The sequence below is a fragment of the Ascidiella aspersa genome, chromosome 2 (assembly GCF_963924565.1).
Source record: "Ascidiella aspersa chromosome 2, kaAscAspe10.2, whole genome shotgun sequence".
Classification (NCBI taxonomy): domain Eukaryota; kingdom Metazoa; phylum Chordata; class Ascidiacea; order Phlebobranchia; family Ascidiidae; genus Ascidiella; species Ascidiella aspersa.
In genome coordinates, this window is record NC_139448.1 from 33,630,499 (window position 1) to 33,642,941 (window position 12,443).

General features: G+C 39.9%; 1 protein-coding gene and 23 non-coding genes across 24 annotated transcripts; 23 read left to right on the forward strand and 1 right to left on the reverse strand.

The window, feature by feature from the left end:
• The first annotated feature begins 322 nt into the window (after nt 1-322).
• Nucleotides 323-404, forward strand: Trnal-aag (transfer RNA leucine (anticodon AAG)). The gene has a single exon. It is a non-coding gene; the product is annotated as a tRNA-Leu (tRNA).
• A 122-nt stretch (nt 405-526) lies between these two features.
• Trnal-uag (transfer RNA leucine (anticodon UAG)) lies at nt 527-608 on the forward strand. Its single transcript has one exon. It is a non-coding gene; the product is annotated as a tRNA-Leu (tRNA).
• A 364-nt stretch (nt 609-972) lies between these two features.
• On the reverse strand, nt 973-2,838 carry LOC146165122 (SCAN domain-containing protein 3-like). The gene has a single exon (XM_083380920.1). The coding sequence runs from the start codon at nt 2,836-2,838 to the stop codon at nt 973-975; it is 1,866 nt and encodes a 621-aa protein (XP_083237046.1).
• A 972-nt stretch (nt 2,839-3,810) lies between these two features.
• On the forward strand, nt 3,811-3,892 carry Trnal-aag (transfer RNA leucine (anticodon AAG)). Its single transcript has one exon. It is a non-coding gene; the product is annotated as a tRNA-Leu (tRNA).
• Nucleotides 3,893-4,014: 122 nt separating this feature from the next.
• Trnal-uag (transfer RNA leucine (anticodon UAG)) lies at nt 4,015-4,096 on the forward strand. Its single transcript has one exon. It is a non-coding gene; the product is annotated as a tRNA-Leu (tRNA).
• Nucleotides 4,097-4,626: 530 nt separating this feature from the next.
• Trnal-aag (transfer RNA leucine (anticodon AAG)) lies at nt 4,627-4,708 on the forward strand. Its single transcript has one exon. It is a non-coding gene; the product is annotated as a tRNA-Leu (tRNA).
• Nucleotides 4,709-4,830: 122 nt separating this feature from the next.
• On the forward strand, nt 4,831-4,912 carry Trnal-uag (transfer RNA leucine (anticodon UAG)). Its single transcript has one exon. It is a non-coding gene; the product is annotated as a tRNA-Leu (tRNA).
• Nucleotides 4,913-5,034: 122 nt separating this feature from the next.
• Trnal-aag (transfer RNA leucine (anticodon AAG)) lies at nt 5,035-5,116 on the forward strand. The gene has a single exon. It is a non-coding gene; the product is annotated as a tRNA-Leu (tRNA).
• A 121-nt stretch (nt 5,117-5,237) lies between these two features.
• On the forward strand, nt 5,238-5,319 carry Trnal-uag (transfer RNA leucine (anticodon UAG)). Its single transcript has one exon. It is a non-coding gene; the product is annotated as a tRNA-Leu (tRNA).
• Nucleotides 5,320-5,441: 122 nt separating this feature from the next.
• Trnal-uag (transfer RNA leucine (anticodon UAG)) lies at nt 5,442-5,523 on the forward strand. Its single transcript has one exon. It is a non-coding gene; the product is annotated as a tRNA-Leu (tRNA).
• Nucleotides 5,524-5,645: 122 nt separating this feature from the next.
• Nucleotides 5,646-5,727, forward strand: Trnal-uag (transfer RNA leucine (anticodon UAG)). Its single transcript has one exon. It is a non-coding gene; the product is annotated as a tRNA-Leu (tRNA).
• A 530-nt stretch (nt 5,728-6,257) lies between these two features.
• Nucleotides 6,258-6,339, forward strand: Trnal-aag (transfer RNA leucine (anticodon AAG)). The gene has a single exon. It is a non-coding gene; the product is annotated as a tRNA-Leu (tRNA).
• A 122-nt stretch (nt 6,340-6,461) lies between these two features.
• On the forward strand, nt 6,462-6,543 carry Trnal-uag (transfer RNA leucine (anticodon UAG)). The gene has a single exon. It is a non-coding gene; the product is annotated as a tRNA-Leu (tRNA).
• Nucleotides 6,544-7,427: 884 nt separating this feature from the next.
• Trnal-aag (transfer RNA leucine (anticodon AAG)) lies at nt 7,428-7,509 on the forward strand. Its single transcript has one exon. It is a non-coding gene; the product is annotated as a tRNA-Leu (tRNA).
• Nucleotides 7,510-7,631: 122 nt separating this feature from the next.
• On the forward strand, nt 7,632-7,713 carry Trnal-uag (transfer RNA leucine (anticodon UAG)). Its single transcript has one exon. It is a non-coding gene; the product is annotated as a tRNA-Leu (tRNA).
• A 326-nt stretch (nt 7,714-8,039) lies between these two features.
• Nucleotides 8,040-8,121, forward strand: Trnal-aag (transfer RNA leucine (anticodon AAG)). Its single transcript has one exon. It is a non-coding gene; the product is annotated as a tRNA-Leu (tRNA).
• A 326-nt stretch (nt 8,122-8,447) lies between these two features.
• Nucleotides 8,448-8,529, forward strand: Trnal-uag (transfer RNA leucine (anticodon UAG)). Its single transcript has one exon. It is a non-coding gene; the product is annotated as a tRNA-Leu (tRNA).
• Nucleotides 8,530-9,059: 530 nt separating this feature from the next.
• On the forward strand, nt 9,060-9,141 carry Trnal-aag (transfer RNA leucine (anticodon AAG)). The gene has a single exon. It is a non-coding gene; the product is annotated as a tRNA-Leu (tRNA).
• Nucleotides 9,142-9,263: 122 nt separating this feature from the next.
• Trnal-uag (transfer RNA leucine (anticodon UAG)) lies at nt 9,264-9,345 on the forward strand. The gene has a single exon. It is a non-coding gene; the product is annotated as a tRNA-Leu (tRNA).
• Nucleotides 9,346-10,229: 884 nt separating this feature from the next.
• Nucleotides 10,230-10,311, forward strand: Trnal-aag (transfer RNA leucine (anticodon AAG)). The gene has a single exon. It is a non-coding gene; the product is annotated as a tRNA-Leu (tRNA).
• A 122-nt stretch (nt 10,312-10,433) lies between these two features.
• Nucleotides 10,434-10,515, forward strand: Trnal-uag (transfer RNA leucine (anticodon UAG)). Its single transcript has one exon. It is a non-coding gene; the product is annotated as a tRNA-Leu (tRNA).
• A 326-nt stretch (nt 10,516-10,841) lies between these two features.
• Nucleotides 10,842-10,923, forward strand: Trnal-aag (transfer RNA leucine (anticodon AAG)). The gene has a single exon. It is a non-coding gene; the product is annotated as a tRNA-Leu (tRNA).
• A 326-nt stretch (nt 10,924-11,249) lies between these two features.
• On the forward strand, nt 11,250-11,331 carry Trnal-uag (transfer RNA leucine (anticodon UAG)). The gene has a single exon. It is a non-coding gene; the product is annotated as a tRNA-Leu (tRNA).
• A 122-nt stretch (nt 11,332-11,453) lies between these two features.
• Nucleotides 11,454-11,535, forward strand: Trnal-uag (transfer RNA leucine (anticodon UAG)). Its single transcript has one exon. It is a non-coding gene; the product is annotated as a tRNA-Leu (tRNA).
• Nucleotides 11,536-12,443: the final 908 nt, after the last annotated feature.

The following is a 12,443-nucleotide window of genomic DNA, read 5'->3' on the forward strand; positions in this document are numbered from 1 at the left end:
CTTTTGTTGTTTAAACACTTTTTGTTTAACCGCCAAGATTTATTATTTGAAATTCATTTCGTTGTGCAATAATTGAGACGGAAAAATTGTGTGTTGCACTTAATAATGTTTAAACAGAGTTAGCGTGGCCGAGTGGTCTAAGGCGCTGGTTTAAGGCACCAGTCATTTCGATGGCATGGGTTCGAATCCCACCGCTGCCAATAGCTTTTGTTATTTGAACACTTTTTGTTTAACCGCCAAGATTTATCATTTGAAATGCATTTCGTTGTGCAATAATTGAGACGGAAAAATTGTGTGTTGCACTTAATAATGTTTAAACAGAGGTAGCGTGGCCGAGTGGTCTAAGGCGCTGGTTTAAGGCACCAGTCATTTCGATGGCGTGGGTTCGAATCCCACCGCTGCCAATAGCTTTTGTTGTTTAAACACTTTTTGTTTAACCGCCAAGATTTATTATTTGAAATTCATTTCGTTGTACAATAATTGAGACGGAAAATTTGTTTGTTGCAACTAAGAAATCTTGAACACAGGTAGCGTGGCCGAGTGGTCTAAGGCGCTGCTTTTAGGCACCAGTCATTTCGTTGGCGTGGGTTCGAATCCCACCGCTGCCAATAGCTTTTGTTATTTAATCACTTTTTGTTTAACCGCCACGATTTATTATTTAAAATGAATTTCGTGGTACAATAATTGAGACAGAAAAATTGTGTGTTGCTCTTAATAATGTTTAAACAGAGGTAGCGTGGCCGAGTGGTCTAAGGCAGTGGTTCCCAACCTTTTTATTCCCACGGACCATTTGGCGATTGACAATTTTACCGCGGCCCACAAGAGGACTGATAGTTTATATTTAATATTACGTCGGCTTAATTACACAACTTCAGTTTTATTTGTATATTTAGTACAAAACCCTGTCAAACGAAAACAATAAAAATAATAATAATAAAAATGATATCCATTTCATTAACAATTTAACAAAAATCAATGTGAACCTTGCGCTTGCTTCTCCGCAATCAGTCTGTTCCATCTAGGAGTAATTGGAGACAATGACACTCGTAGCGTGTCGCTTATCTCAAGCTTACTTCGATGCTTTATTTTTGTTACTGTCATCGCAGAAAACCCCACTTCACACAAATAGGATGTCGGAAATGGCAATAAGCATTTTAATGCTGCTGTAGCAATCGCAGGGTATTCGGCCATGACTTTCATCCAGAACTCCGTCAAAGTTTTTTCCTCAAACATAGATTTAAGGTCACCATCATTTTTGATCTCTAATAATTTGGCTTCCTGTTCTACAGACATGCTTAATTCCACTGGTTTATTGACAAATGGGTTGCGGATCCATTCTTTGCCATTTCGGGGGTCTTTAGAAGTCGGAAAGTAACGCTCGAACTCTTTTAAAAGCATTGATAAGTGATCGTGTATCAACTGTGAGATTGATGATTCAGTTTCAGTCTCGTTCAAAAACACAGTTAATGTATGAAACATGTCCAAGATGTCTTTGTCCAGGCGCTTTAACCATAGCTCTAACTTGGCTTTGAATGCAGCAATTTTGTCTGCCAAACTGAAAACTGTTTTAATTTTTCCTTGGAGTGACAAATTAAATTCGTTAAGCAGGCTGAATATATCACACAGGTAAGCCAATTTGGCAATCCATACGTTGTCACTAAAATGAACTGCAAGCGGAGATTTCTTTTCTTCAAGAAATTTTTTCAATGGCTCTCGTAATTCAAAAACCCTGTTTAGTGATTTTCCTCTGGATAACCACCTTATTTCTGTGTGTAAGAGAAGGTGTCTGTGATCTGCGTCCATCTCCTCACATAGCTGTGCAAAAAGACGCGAATTAAGAGCGTGAGCTTTAATGTGGTTAATAACTTGAACCGCGTCCTTCAATACATTGTTAAATTCATGCGACATTTTACGGCTTGTCAGCATTTCTCTGTGAATGATACAATGAGTAGATTCACTCCCTGGTGCAACCTCTTTAATCCGTGAAGTTAAACCCGAAATTCGACCAGTCATGGCAGCAGCTCCATCTGTACATATACCAACACAAAATGACCATTTTAATTTCATTGATATATAATTATCCATTGCCTTGAAAAGTTCGGCTCCTGTGGTCTTTGTTGACAAAGATAGAATACGTAGCAAATCTTCATGTACATTCTCCTGATATAGATATCGCACATAAACAAGAAGTATTGCCTTGTTGTCGACATCTGTTGATTCATCTACTTGGAGTGCGTACCACGGTGACAAATTAATCCTCTCTAATAATTGTTCCTCGATGTCTTTGGCTATATCTTGAATGCGCCTACTGACAGTGTTATTCGACAAAGGCACATGTTCTATCTTTTTAACAGCATTTTCTCCTAGAAGTTCACGGCAAATATCTTTAGTGGAAGGCAAGATTAATTCTTCTCCTATGGTAAATGCCTTTTTTGCCTTAGCAATACGGATAGCCACCAAATATGATGCTGTCAATGCTTTTTCATTTATTGATGTGGAAGCCCTTAGAAATGTCTTCTGTTTCTCGTGTTCCCTTTTCTTTCTCTCAAAATAATCGAGAGGCTTTTCTTTTAAATTAGGGTGATTGGTGTTCAAGTGGCGAATCAGTTTTGAGGGTTTCATGGCATCATTAGAAAGCTGTTTACCGCATACTAAGCAGAGTGGGTTTGGTTTGTGCGAATCGCCTGTCGATATAAATCCATATTTTAAATATGATTCTTGGTATTGTCTGTTCAAACCTTTAATTTTCTTTGATTTTAAGGTGCCTTCATCTCTTTCTTCTATTGGCCTTTTGCCCGGTACAAGGAAACTTTGTAATGACATCTGCTTGGTGTTCATTGTTTCAAATTAGTAAGTTAAATTTAGCTGTAACATTCTTATAACTAGAAAATGGAGATAACTGAAATAAAATAATACGGTTATAGAAAATGAGATAACAGTTATTATCAGGGCTGTGAATTTAAAGGGAATATTTGGCATATATTAAAGGGCATATTTTCACAGCCCTAGTTATTATATAATGCAGTGATTGATGGAGAGCATGATACCGGGCATAACACACACAACCACCCCGGAACACTGCCAAATACCTACTGAGCAAAGACCACAATTCAGAACAGTACCACTATACAGATTGCACATTCTGGACACTCGAAATAACAAAATTTTAATAAGAAGGTATCAGTTGATCCACGGACCACCACGAATTGTTCCGCGGACCAACAGTGGTCCGCGGACCACAGGTTGGGAACCACTGGTCTAAGGCACCAGTCATTTCGATGGCGTGGGTTCGAATCCCACCGCTACCAATAGCATTTGTTATTTGAACACTTTTTGTTTAACCGCCACGATTTATTATTTAAAATGAATTTCGTGGTACAATAATTGAGACAGAAGAATTGTGTGTTGCACTTATGATGTTTAAACAGAGGTAGCATGGCCGAGTGATCTAAGGCACCAGTCATTTCGATGGCGTGGGTTCGAATCCCACCGCTGCCAATAGCATTTGTTATTTGAACACTTTTTGTTTAACCGCCACGATTTATTATTTAAAATGAATTTCGTGGTACAATAATTGAGACAGAAGAATTGTGTGTTGCACTTATGATGTTTAAACAGAGGTAGCGTGGCCGAGTGGTCTAAGGCACCAGTCATTTCGATGGCGTGGGTTCGAATCCCACCGCTGCCAATAGCTATTGTTATTTAAACACATTTTGTTTAACCGCCAAGAATTGTTATTTCACATGATTTTCGTTGTGCAATGATTAAGACTGAAAAATTGTGTGTTGCACTTAATAATGTTTAAACACAGGTAGCGTGGCCGAGTGGTCTAAGGCGCTGGTTTAAGGCACCAGTCATTTCGATGGCGTGGGTTCGAATCCCACCGCTGCCATTTGCTTTTGTTATTTGAACACTTTTTGTTTAACCGCCAAGATTTATTATTTGAAATTCATTTCGTTGTACAATAATTGAGACGGAAAATTTGTTTGTTGCAACTAAGAAATCTTGAACACAGGTAGCGTGGCCGAATGGTCTAAGGCGCTGGTTTTAGGCACCAGTCATTTCGATGGCGTGGGTTCGATTCCTACCGCTGCCATTTGCTTCTGTTATTTGAACACTTTTTGTTTAACCGACACGATTTATTATTTAAAATGAATTTCGTGGTACAATAATTGAGACAGAAGAATTGTGTGTTGCACTTAATAATGTTTAAACAGAGGTAGCGTGGCCGAGTGGTCTAAGGCGCTGGTTTTAGTCACCAGTCATTTCGATGGCGTGGGTTCGAATCCCACCGCTGCCAATAGCTTTTGTTATTTAAACACTTTTTGTTTAACCGCCAAGATTTATCATTTGAAATGCATTTCGTTGTGCAATAATTGAGACGGAAAAATTGTGTGTTGCACTTAATAATCTTTAAACACAGATAGCGTGGACGAGTGGTCTAAGGCGCTGCTTTTAGGCACCAGTCATTTCGTTGGCGTGGGTTCGAATCCCACCGCTGCCAATAGCTTTTGTTATTTAATCACTTTTTGTTTAACCGCCACGATTTATTATTTAAAATGAATTTCGTGGTAAAATAATTGAGACAGAAAATTTGTGTGTTGCTCTTAATAATGTTTAAACAGAGGTAGCGAGGCCGAGTGGTCTAAGGCGCTGGTTTAAGGCACCAGTCATTTTGATGGCGTGGGTTCGAATCCCACCGCTGCCAATAGCTTTTGTTGTTTAAACACTTTTTGTTTAACCGCCAAGATTCATTATTTGAAATTCATTTCGTTGTACAATAATTGAGACGGAAAATTTGTTTGTTGCAACTAAGAAATGTTGAACACAGGTAGCGTGGCCGAGTGGTCTAAGGCGCTGGTTTTAGGCACCAGTCATTTCGATGGCGTGGGTTCGAATCCCACCGCTGCCATTTGCTTTTGTTATTTGAACACTTTTTGTTTAACCGCCACGATTTATTATTTAAAATGAATTTCGTGGTACAATAATTGAGACGGAAAAATTGTGTGTTGCAATTAAGAATTCTTGAACACAGGTAGCGTGGCCGAGTGGTCTAAGGCGCTGGTTTAAGGCACCAGTCATTTCGATGGCGTGGGTTCGAATCCCACCGCTGCCAATAGCTTTTGTTGTTTAAACACTTTTTGTTTAACCGCCAAGATTATTATTTGAAATTCATTTCGTTGTACAATAATTGAGACGGAAAATTTATTTGTTGCAACTAAGAAATCTTGAACACAGGTAGCGTGGCCGAGTGGTCTCAGGTGCTGGTTTTAGGCACCAGTCATTTCGATGGCGTGGGTTCGAATCCCACCGCTGCCATTTGCTTTTGTTATTTGAACACTTTTTGTATAACCGCCAAGATTTATTATTTAAAATGAATTTCGTGGTACAATAATTGAGACAGAAGAATTGTGTGTTGCACTTAATAATGTTTAAACAGAGGTAGCGTGGCCGAGTGGTCTAAGGCGCTGGTTTTAGCCACCAGTCATTTCGATGGCGTGGGTTCGAATCCCACCGCTGCCAATAGCTTTTGTTATTTAAACACTTTTTGTTTAACCGCCACGATTTATTATTTAAAATGAATTTCGTGGTACAATAATTGAGACAGAAGAATTGTGTGTTGCACTTAATAATCTGTAAACAGTCGTAGCGTGGCCGAGTGGTCTAAGGCGCTGGTTTTAGGCACCAGTCATTTCGATGGCGTGGGTTCGAATCCCACCGCTGCCAATAGCTTTTGTTATTTAAACACTTTTTGTTTAACCGCCACGATTTATTAGTTAAAATGAATTTCGTGGTACAATAATTGAGACAGAAGAATTGTGTGTTGCACTTAATAATGTTTAAACAGAGGTAGCGTGGCCGAGTGGTCTAAGGCGCTGGTTTAAGGCACCAGTCATTTCGATGGCGTGGCTTCGAATGCCACCGCTGCCAATAGCTTTTGTTATTTAAACACTTTTTGTTTAACCGCCAAGATTTATTACTTGAAATGCATTTCGTTGTACAATAATTGAGACGGAAAAATTGTGTGTTGCACTTAATAATGTTTACACAAAGGTAGCGTGGCCGAGTGGTCTAAGGCGCTGGTTTAAGGCACCAGTCATTTCGATGGCGTGGTTTCGAATGCCACCGCTGCCAATAGCTTTTGTTATTTGAACACTTTTTGTTTAACCGCCACGATTTATTATTTAAAATGAATTTCGTGGAACAATAATTGAGACTGAAAAATTGTGTGTTGCACTTAATAATGTTTAAACAGAGGTAGCGTGGCCGAGTGGTCTAAGGCGCTGGTTTAAGGCACCAGTCATTTCGATGGCGTGGGTTCGAATCCCACTGCTGCCAATAGCTTTTGTTGTTTAAACACTTTTTGTTTAACCGCCAAGATTTATTATTTGAAATTCATTTCGTTGTACAATAATTGAGACGGAAAATTTATTTGTTGCAACTAAGAAATCTTGAACACAGGTAGCGTGGCCGAGTGGTCTCAGGCGCTGGTTTTAGGCACCAGTCATTTCGATGGCGTGGGTTCGAATCCCACCGCTGCCATTTGCTAGTAGCGTAGAAAATGAGATAACAGTTATTATCAGGGCTGTGAATTTAAAGGGAATATTTGGCATATATTAAAGGGCATATTTTCACAGCCCTAGTTATTATATAATGCAGTGATTGATGGAGAGCATGATACCGGGCATAACACACACAACCACCCCGGAACACTGCCAAATACCTACTGAGCAAAGACCACAATTCAGAACAGTACCACTATACAGATTGCACATTCTGGACACTCGAAATAACAAAATTTTAATAAGAAGGTATCAGTTGATCCACGGACCACCACGAATTGTTCCGCGGACCACAGGTTGGGAACCACTGGTCTAAGGCACCAGTCATTTCGATGGCGTGGGTTCGAATCCCACCGCTGCCAATAGCATTTGTTATTTGAACACTTTTTGTTTAACCGCCACGATTTATTATTTAAAATGAATTTCGTGGTACAATAATTGAGACAGAAGAATTGTGTGTTGCACTTATGATGTTTAAACAGAGGTAGCGTGGCCGAGTGGTCTAAGGCACCAGTCATTTCGATGGCGTGGGTTCGAATCCCACCGCTGCCAATAGCATTTGTTATTTGAACACTTTTTGTTTAACCGCCACGATTTATTATTTAAAATGAATTTCGTGGTACAATAATTGAGACAGAAGAATTGTGTGTTGCACTTATGATGTTTAAACAGAGGTAGCGTGGCCGAGTGGTCTAAGGCACCAGTCATTTCGATGGCGTGGGTTCGAATCCCACCGCTGCCAATAGCTATTGTTATTTAAACACATTTTGTTTAACCGCCAAGAATTGTTATTTCACATGATTTTCGTTGTGCAATGATTAAGACTGAAAAATTGTGTGTTGCACTTAATAATGTTTAAACACAGGTAGCGTGGCCGAGTGGTCTAAGGCGCTGGTTTAAGGCACCAGTCATTTCGATGGCGTGGGTTCGAATCCCACCGCTGCCATTTGCTTTTGTTATTTGAACACTTTTTGTTTAACCGCCAAGATTTATTATTTGAAATTCATTTCGTTGTACAATAATTGAGACGGAAAATTTGTTTGTTGCAACTAAGAAATCTTGAACACAGGTAGCGTGGCCGAATGGTCTAAGGCGCTGGTTTTAGGCACCAGTCATTTCGATGGCGTGGGTTCGATTCCTACCGCTGCCATTTGCTTTTGTTATTTGAACACTTTTTGTTTAACCGACACGATTTATTATTTAAAATGAATTTCGTGGTACAATAATTGAGACAGAAGAATTGTGTGTTGCACTTAATAATGTTTAAACAGAGGTAGCGTGGCCGAGTGGTCTAAGGCGCTGGTTTTAGTCACCAGTCATTTCGATGGCGTGGGTTTGAATCCCACCGCTGCCAATAGCTTTTGTTATTTGAACACTTTTTGTTTAACCGACACGATTTTTCATTTAAAATGTATTTCGTGGTACAATAATTGAGACGGAAAAATTGTGTGTTGCAATTAAGAATTCTTGAACACAGGTAGCGTGGCCGAGTGGTCTAAGGCGCTGGTTTAAGGCACCAGTCATTTCGATGGCGTGGGTTCGAATCCCACCGCTGCCAATAGCTTTTGTTATTTAAACACTTTTTGTTTAACCGCCACGATTTATTAGTTAAAATGAATTTCGTGGTACAATAATTGAGACAGAAGAATTGTGTGTTGCACTTAATAATGTTTAAACAGAGGTAGCGTGGCCGAGTGGTCTAAGGCGCTGGTTTAAGGCACCAGTCATTTCGATGGCGTGGCTTCGAATGCCACCGCTGCCAATAGCTTTTGTTATTTAAACACTTTTTGTTTAACCGCCAAGATTTATTATTTGAAATTCATTTCGTTGTACAATAATTGAGACGGAAAATTTATTTGTTGCAACTAAGAAATCTTGAACACAGGTAGCGTGGCCGAGTGGTCTCAGGCGCTGGTTTTAGGCACCAGTCATTTCGATGGCGTGGGTTCGAATCCCACCGCTGCCATTTGCTTTTGTTATTTGAACACTTTTTGTATAACCGCCAAGATTTATTATTTAAAATGAATTTCGTGGTACAATAATTGAGACAGAAGAATTGTGTGTTGCACTTAATAATGTTTAAACAGAGGTAGCGTGGCCGAGTGGTCTAAGGCGCTGGTTTAAGGCACCAGTCATTTCGATGGCGTGGCTTCGAATGCCACCGCTGCCAATAGCTTTTGTTATTTAAACACTTTTTGTTTAACCGCCAAGATTTATTACTTGAAATGCATTTCGTTGTACAATAATTGAGACGGAAAAATTGTGTGTTGCACTTAATAATGTTTACACAAAGGTAGCGTGGCCGAGTGGTCTAAGGCGCTGGTTTAAGGCACCAGTCATTTCGATGGCGTGGTTTCGAATGCCACCGCTGCCAATAGCTTTTGTTATTTGAACACTTTTTGTTTAACCGCCACGATTTATTATTTAAAATGAATTTCGTGGAACAATAATTGAGACTGAAAAATTGTGTGTTGCACTTAATAATGTTTAAACAGAGGTAGCGTGGCCGAGTGGTCTAAGGCGCTGGTTTAAGGCACCAGTCATTTCGATGGCGTGGGTTCGAATCCCACTGCTGCCAATAGCTTTTGTTGTTTAAACACTTTTTGTTTAACCGCCAAGATTTATTATTTGAAATTCATTTCGTTGTACAATAATTGAGACGGAAAATTTATTTGTTGCAACTAAGAAATCTTGAACACAGGTAGCGTGGCCGAGTGGTCTCAGGCGCTGGTTTTAGGCACCAGTCATTTCGATGGCGTGGGTTCGAATCCCACCGCTGCCATTTGCTAGTAGCGTAGAAAATGAGATAACAGTTATTATCAGGGCTGTGAATTTAAAGGGAATATTTGGCATATATTAAAGGGCATATTTTCACAGCCCTAGTTATTATATAATGCAGTGATTGATGGAGAGCATGATACCGGGCATAACACACACAACCACCCCGGAACACTGCCAAATACCTACTGAGCAAAGACCACAATTCAGAACAGTACCACTATACAGATTGCACATTCTGGACACTCGAAATAACAAAATTTTAATAAGAAGGTATCAGTTGATCCACGGACCACCACGAATTGTTCCGCGGACCACAGGTTGGGAACCACTGGTCTAAGGCACCAGTCATTTCGATGGCGTGGGTTCGAATCCCACCGCTGCCAATAGCATTTGTTATTTGAACACTTTTTGTTTAACCGCCACGATTTATTATTTAAAATGAATTTCGTGGTACAATAATTGAGACAGAAGAATTGTGTGTTGCACTTATGATGTTTAAACAGAGGTAGCGTGGCCGAGTGGTCTAAGGCACCAGTCATTTCGATGGCGTGGGTTCGAATCCCACCGCTGCCAATAGCATTTGTTATTTGAACACTTTTTGTTTAACCGCCACGATTTATTATTTAAAATGAATTTCGTGGTACAATAATTGAGACAGAAGAATTGTGTGTTGCACTTATGATGTTTAAACAGAGGTAGCGTGGCCGAGTGGTCTAAGGCACCAGTCATTTCGATGGCGTGGGTTCGAATCCCACCGCTGCCAATAGCTATTGTTATTTAAACACATTTTGTTTAACCGCCAAGAATTGTTATTTCACATGATTTTCGTTGTGCAATGATTAAGACTGAAAAATTGTGTGTTGCACTTAATAATGTTTAAACACAGGTAGCGTGGCCGAGTGGTCTAAGGCGCTGGTTTAAGGCACCAGTCATTTCGATGGCGTGGGTTCGAATCCCACCGCTGCCATTTGCTTTTGTTATTTGAACACTTTTTGTTTAACCGCCAAGATTTATTATTTGAAATTCATTTCGTTGTACAATAATTGAGACGGAAAATTTGTTTGTTGCAACTAAGAAATCTTGAACACAGGTAGCGTGGCCGAATGGTCTAAGGCGCTGGTTTTAGGCACCAGTCATTTCGATGGCGTGGGTTCGATTCCTACCGCTGCCATTTGCTTTTGTTATTTGAACACTTTTTGTTTAACCGACACGATTTATTATTTAAAATGAATTTCGTGGTACAATAATTGAGACAGAAGAATTGTGTGTTGCACTTAATAATGTTTAAACAGAGGTAGCGTGGCCGAGTGGTCTAAGGCGCTGGTTTTAGTCACCAGTCATTTCGATGGCGTGGGTTTGAATCCCACCGCTGCCAATAGCTTTTGTTATTTGAACACTTTTTGTTTAACCGACACGATTTTTCATTTAAAATGTATTTCGTGGTACAATAATTGAGACGGAAAAATTGTGTGTTGCAATTAAGAATTCTTGAACACAGGTAGCGTGGCCGAGTGGTCTAAGGCGCTGGTTTAAGGCACCAGTCATTTCGATGGCGTGGGTTCGAATCCCACCGCTGCCAATAGCTTTTGTTATTTAAACACTTTTTGTTTAACCGCCACGATTTATTAGTTAAAATGAATTTCGTGGTACAATAATTGAGACAGAAGAATTGTGTGTTGCACTTAATAATGTTTAAACAGAGGTAGCGTGGCCGAGTGGTCTAAGGCGCTGGTTTAAGGCACCAGTCATTTCGATGGCGTGGCTTCGAATGCCACCGCTGCCAATAGCTTTTGTTATTTAAACACTTTTTGTTTAACCGCCAAGATTTATTATTTGAAATTCATTTCGTTGTACAATAATTGAGACGGAAAATTTATTTGTTGCAACTAAGAAATCTTGAACACAGGTAGCGTGGCCGAGTGGTCTCAGGCGCTGGTTTTAGGCACCAGTCATTTCGATGGCGTGGGTTCGAATCCCACCGCTGCCATTTGCTTTTGTTATTTGAACACTTTTTGTATAACCGCCAAGATTTATTATTTAAAATGAATTTCGTGGTACAATAATTGAGACAGAAGAATTGTGTGTTGCACTTAATAATGTTTAAACAGAGGTAGCGTGGCCGAGTGGTCTAAGGCGCTGGTTTTAGGCACCAGTCATTTCGATGGCGTGGGTTCGAATCCCACCGCTGCCAATAGCTTTTGTTATTTAAACACTTTTTGTTTAACCGCCACGATTTATTATTTAAAATGAATTTCGTGGTGCAATAATTGAGACAGAAGAATTGTGTGTTGCACTTAATAATGTTTAAACAGTCGTAGCGTGGCCGAGTGGTCTAAGGCGCTGGTTTTAGGCCCCAGTCATTTCGATGGCGTGGGTTCGAATCCCACCGCTGTCAATAGCTTTTGTTATTTAAACACTTTTTGTTTAACCGCCACGATTTATTAGTTAAAATGAATTTCGTGGTACAATAATTGAGACAGAAGAATTGTGTGTTGCACTTAATAATGTTTAAACAGAGGTAGCGTGGCCGAGTGGTCTAAGGCGCTGGTTTAAGGCACCAGTCATTTCGATGGCGTGGCTTCGAATGCCACCGCTGCCAATAGCTTTTGTTATTTAAACACTTTTTGTTTAACCGCCACGATTTATTAGTTAAAATGAATTTCGTGGTACAATAATTGAGACAGAAGAATTGTGTGTTGCACTTAATAATGTTTAAACAGAGGTAGCGTGGCCGAGTGGTCTAAGGCGCTGGTTTAAGGCACCAGTCATTTCGATGGCGTGGCTTCGAATGCCACCGCTGCGAATAGCTTTTGTTATTTGAACACTTTTTGTATAACCGCCAAGATTTATTATTTAAAATGAATTTCGTGGTACAATAATTGAGACAGAAAAATTGTGTGTTGCTCTTAATAATGTTTAAACAGAGGTAGCGTGGCCGAGTGGTCTAAGGCACCAGTCATTTCGATGGCGTGGGTTCGAATCCCACCGCTGCCAATAGCTTTTGTTGTTTAAACACTTTTTGTTTAACCGCCAAGATTTATTATTTGAAATTCATTTCGTTGTACAATAATTGAGACGGAAAATTTGTTTGTTGCAACT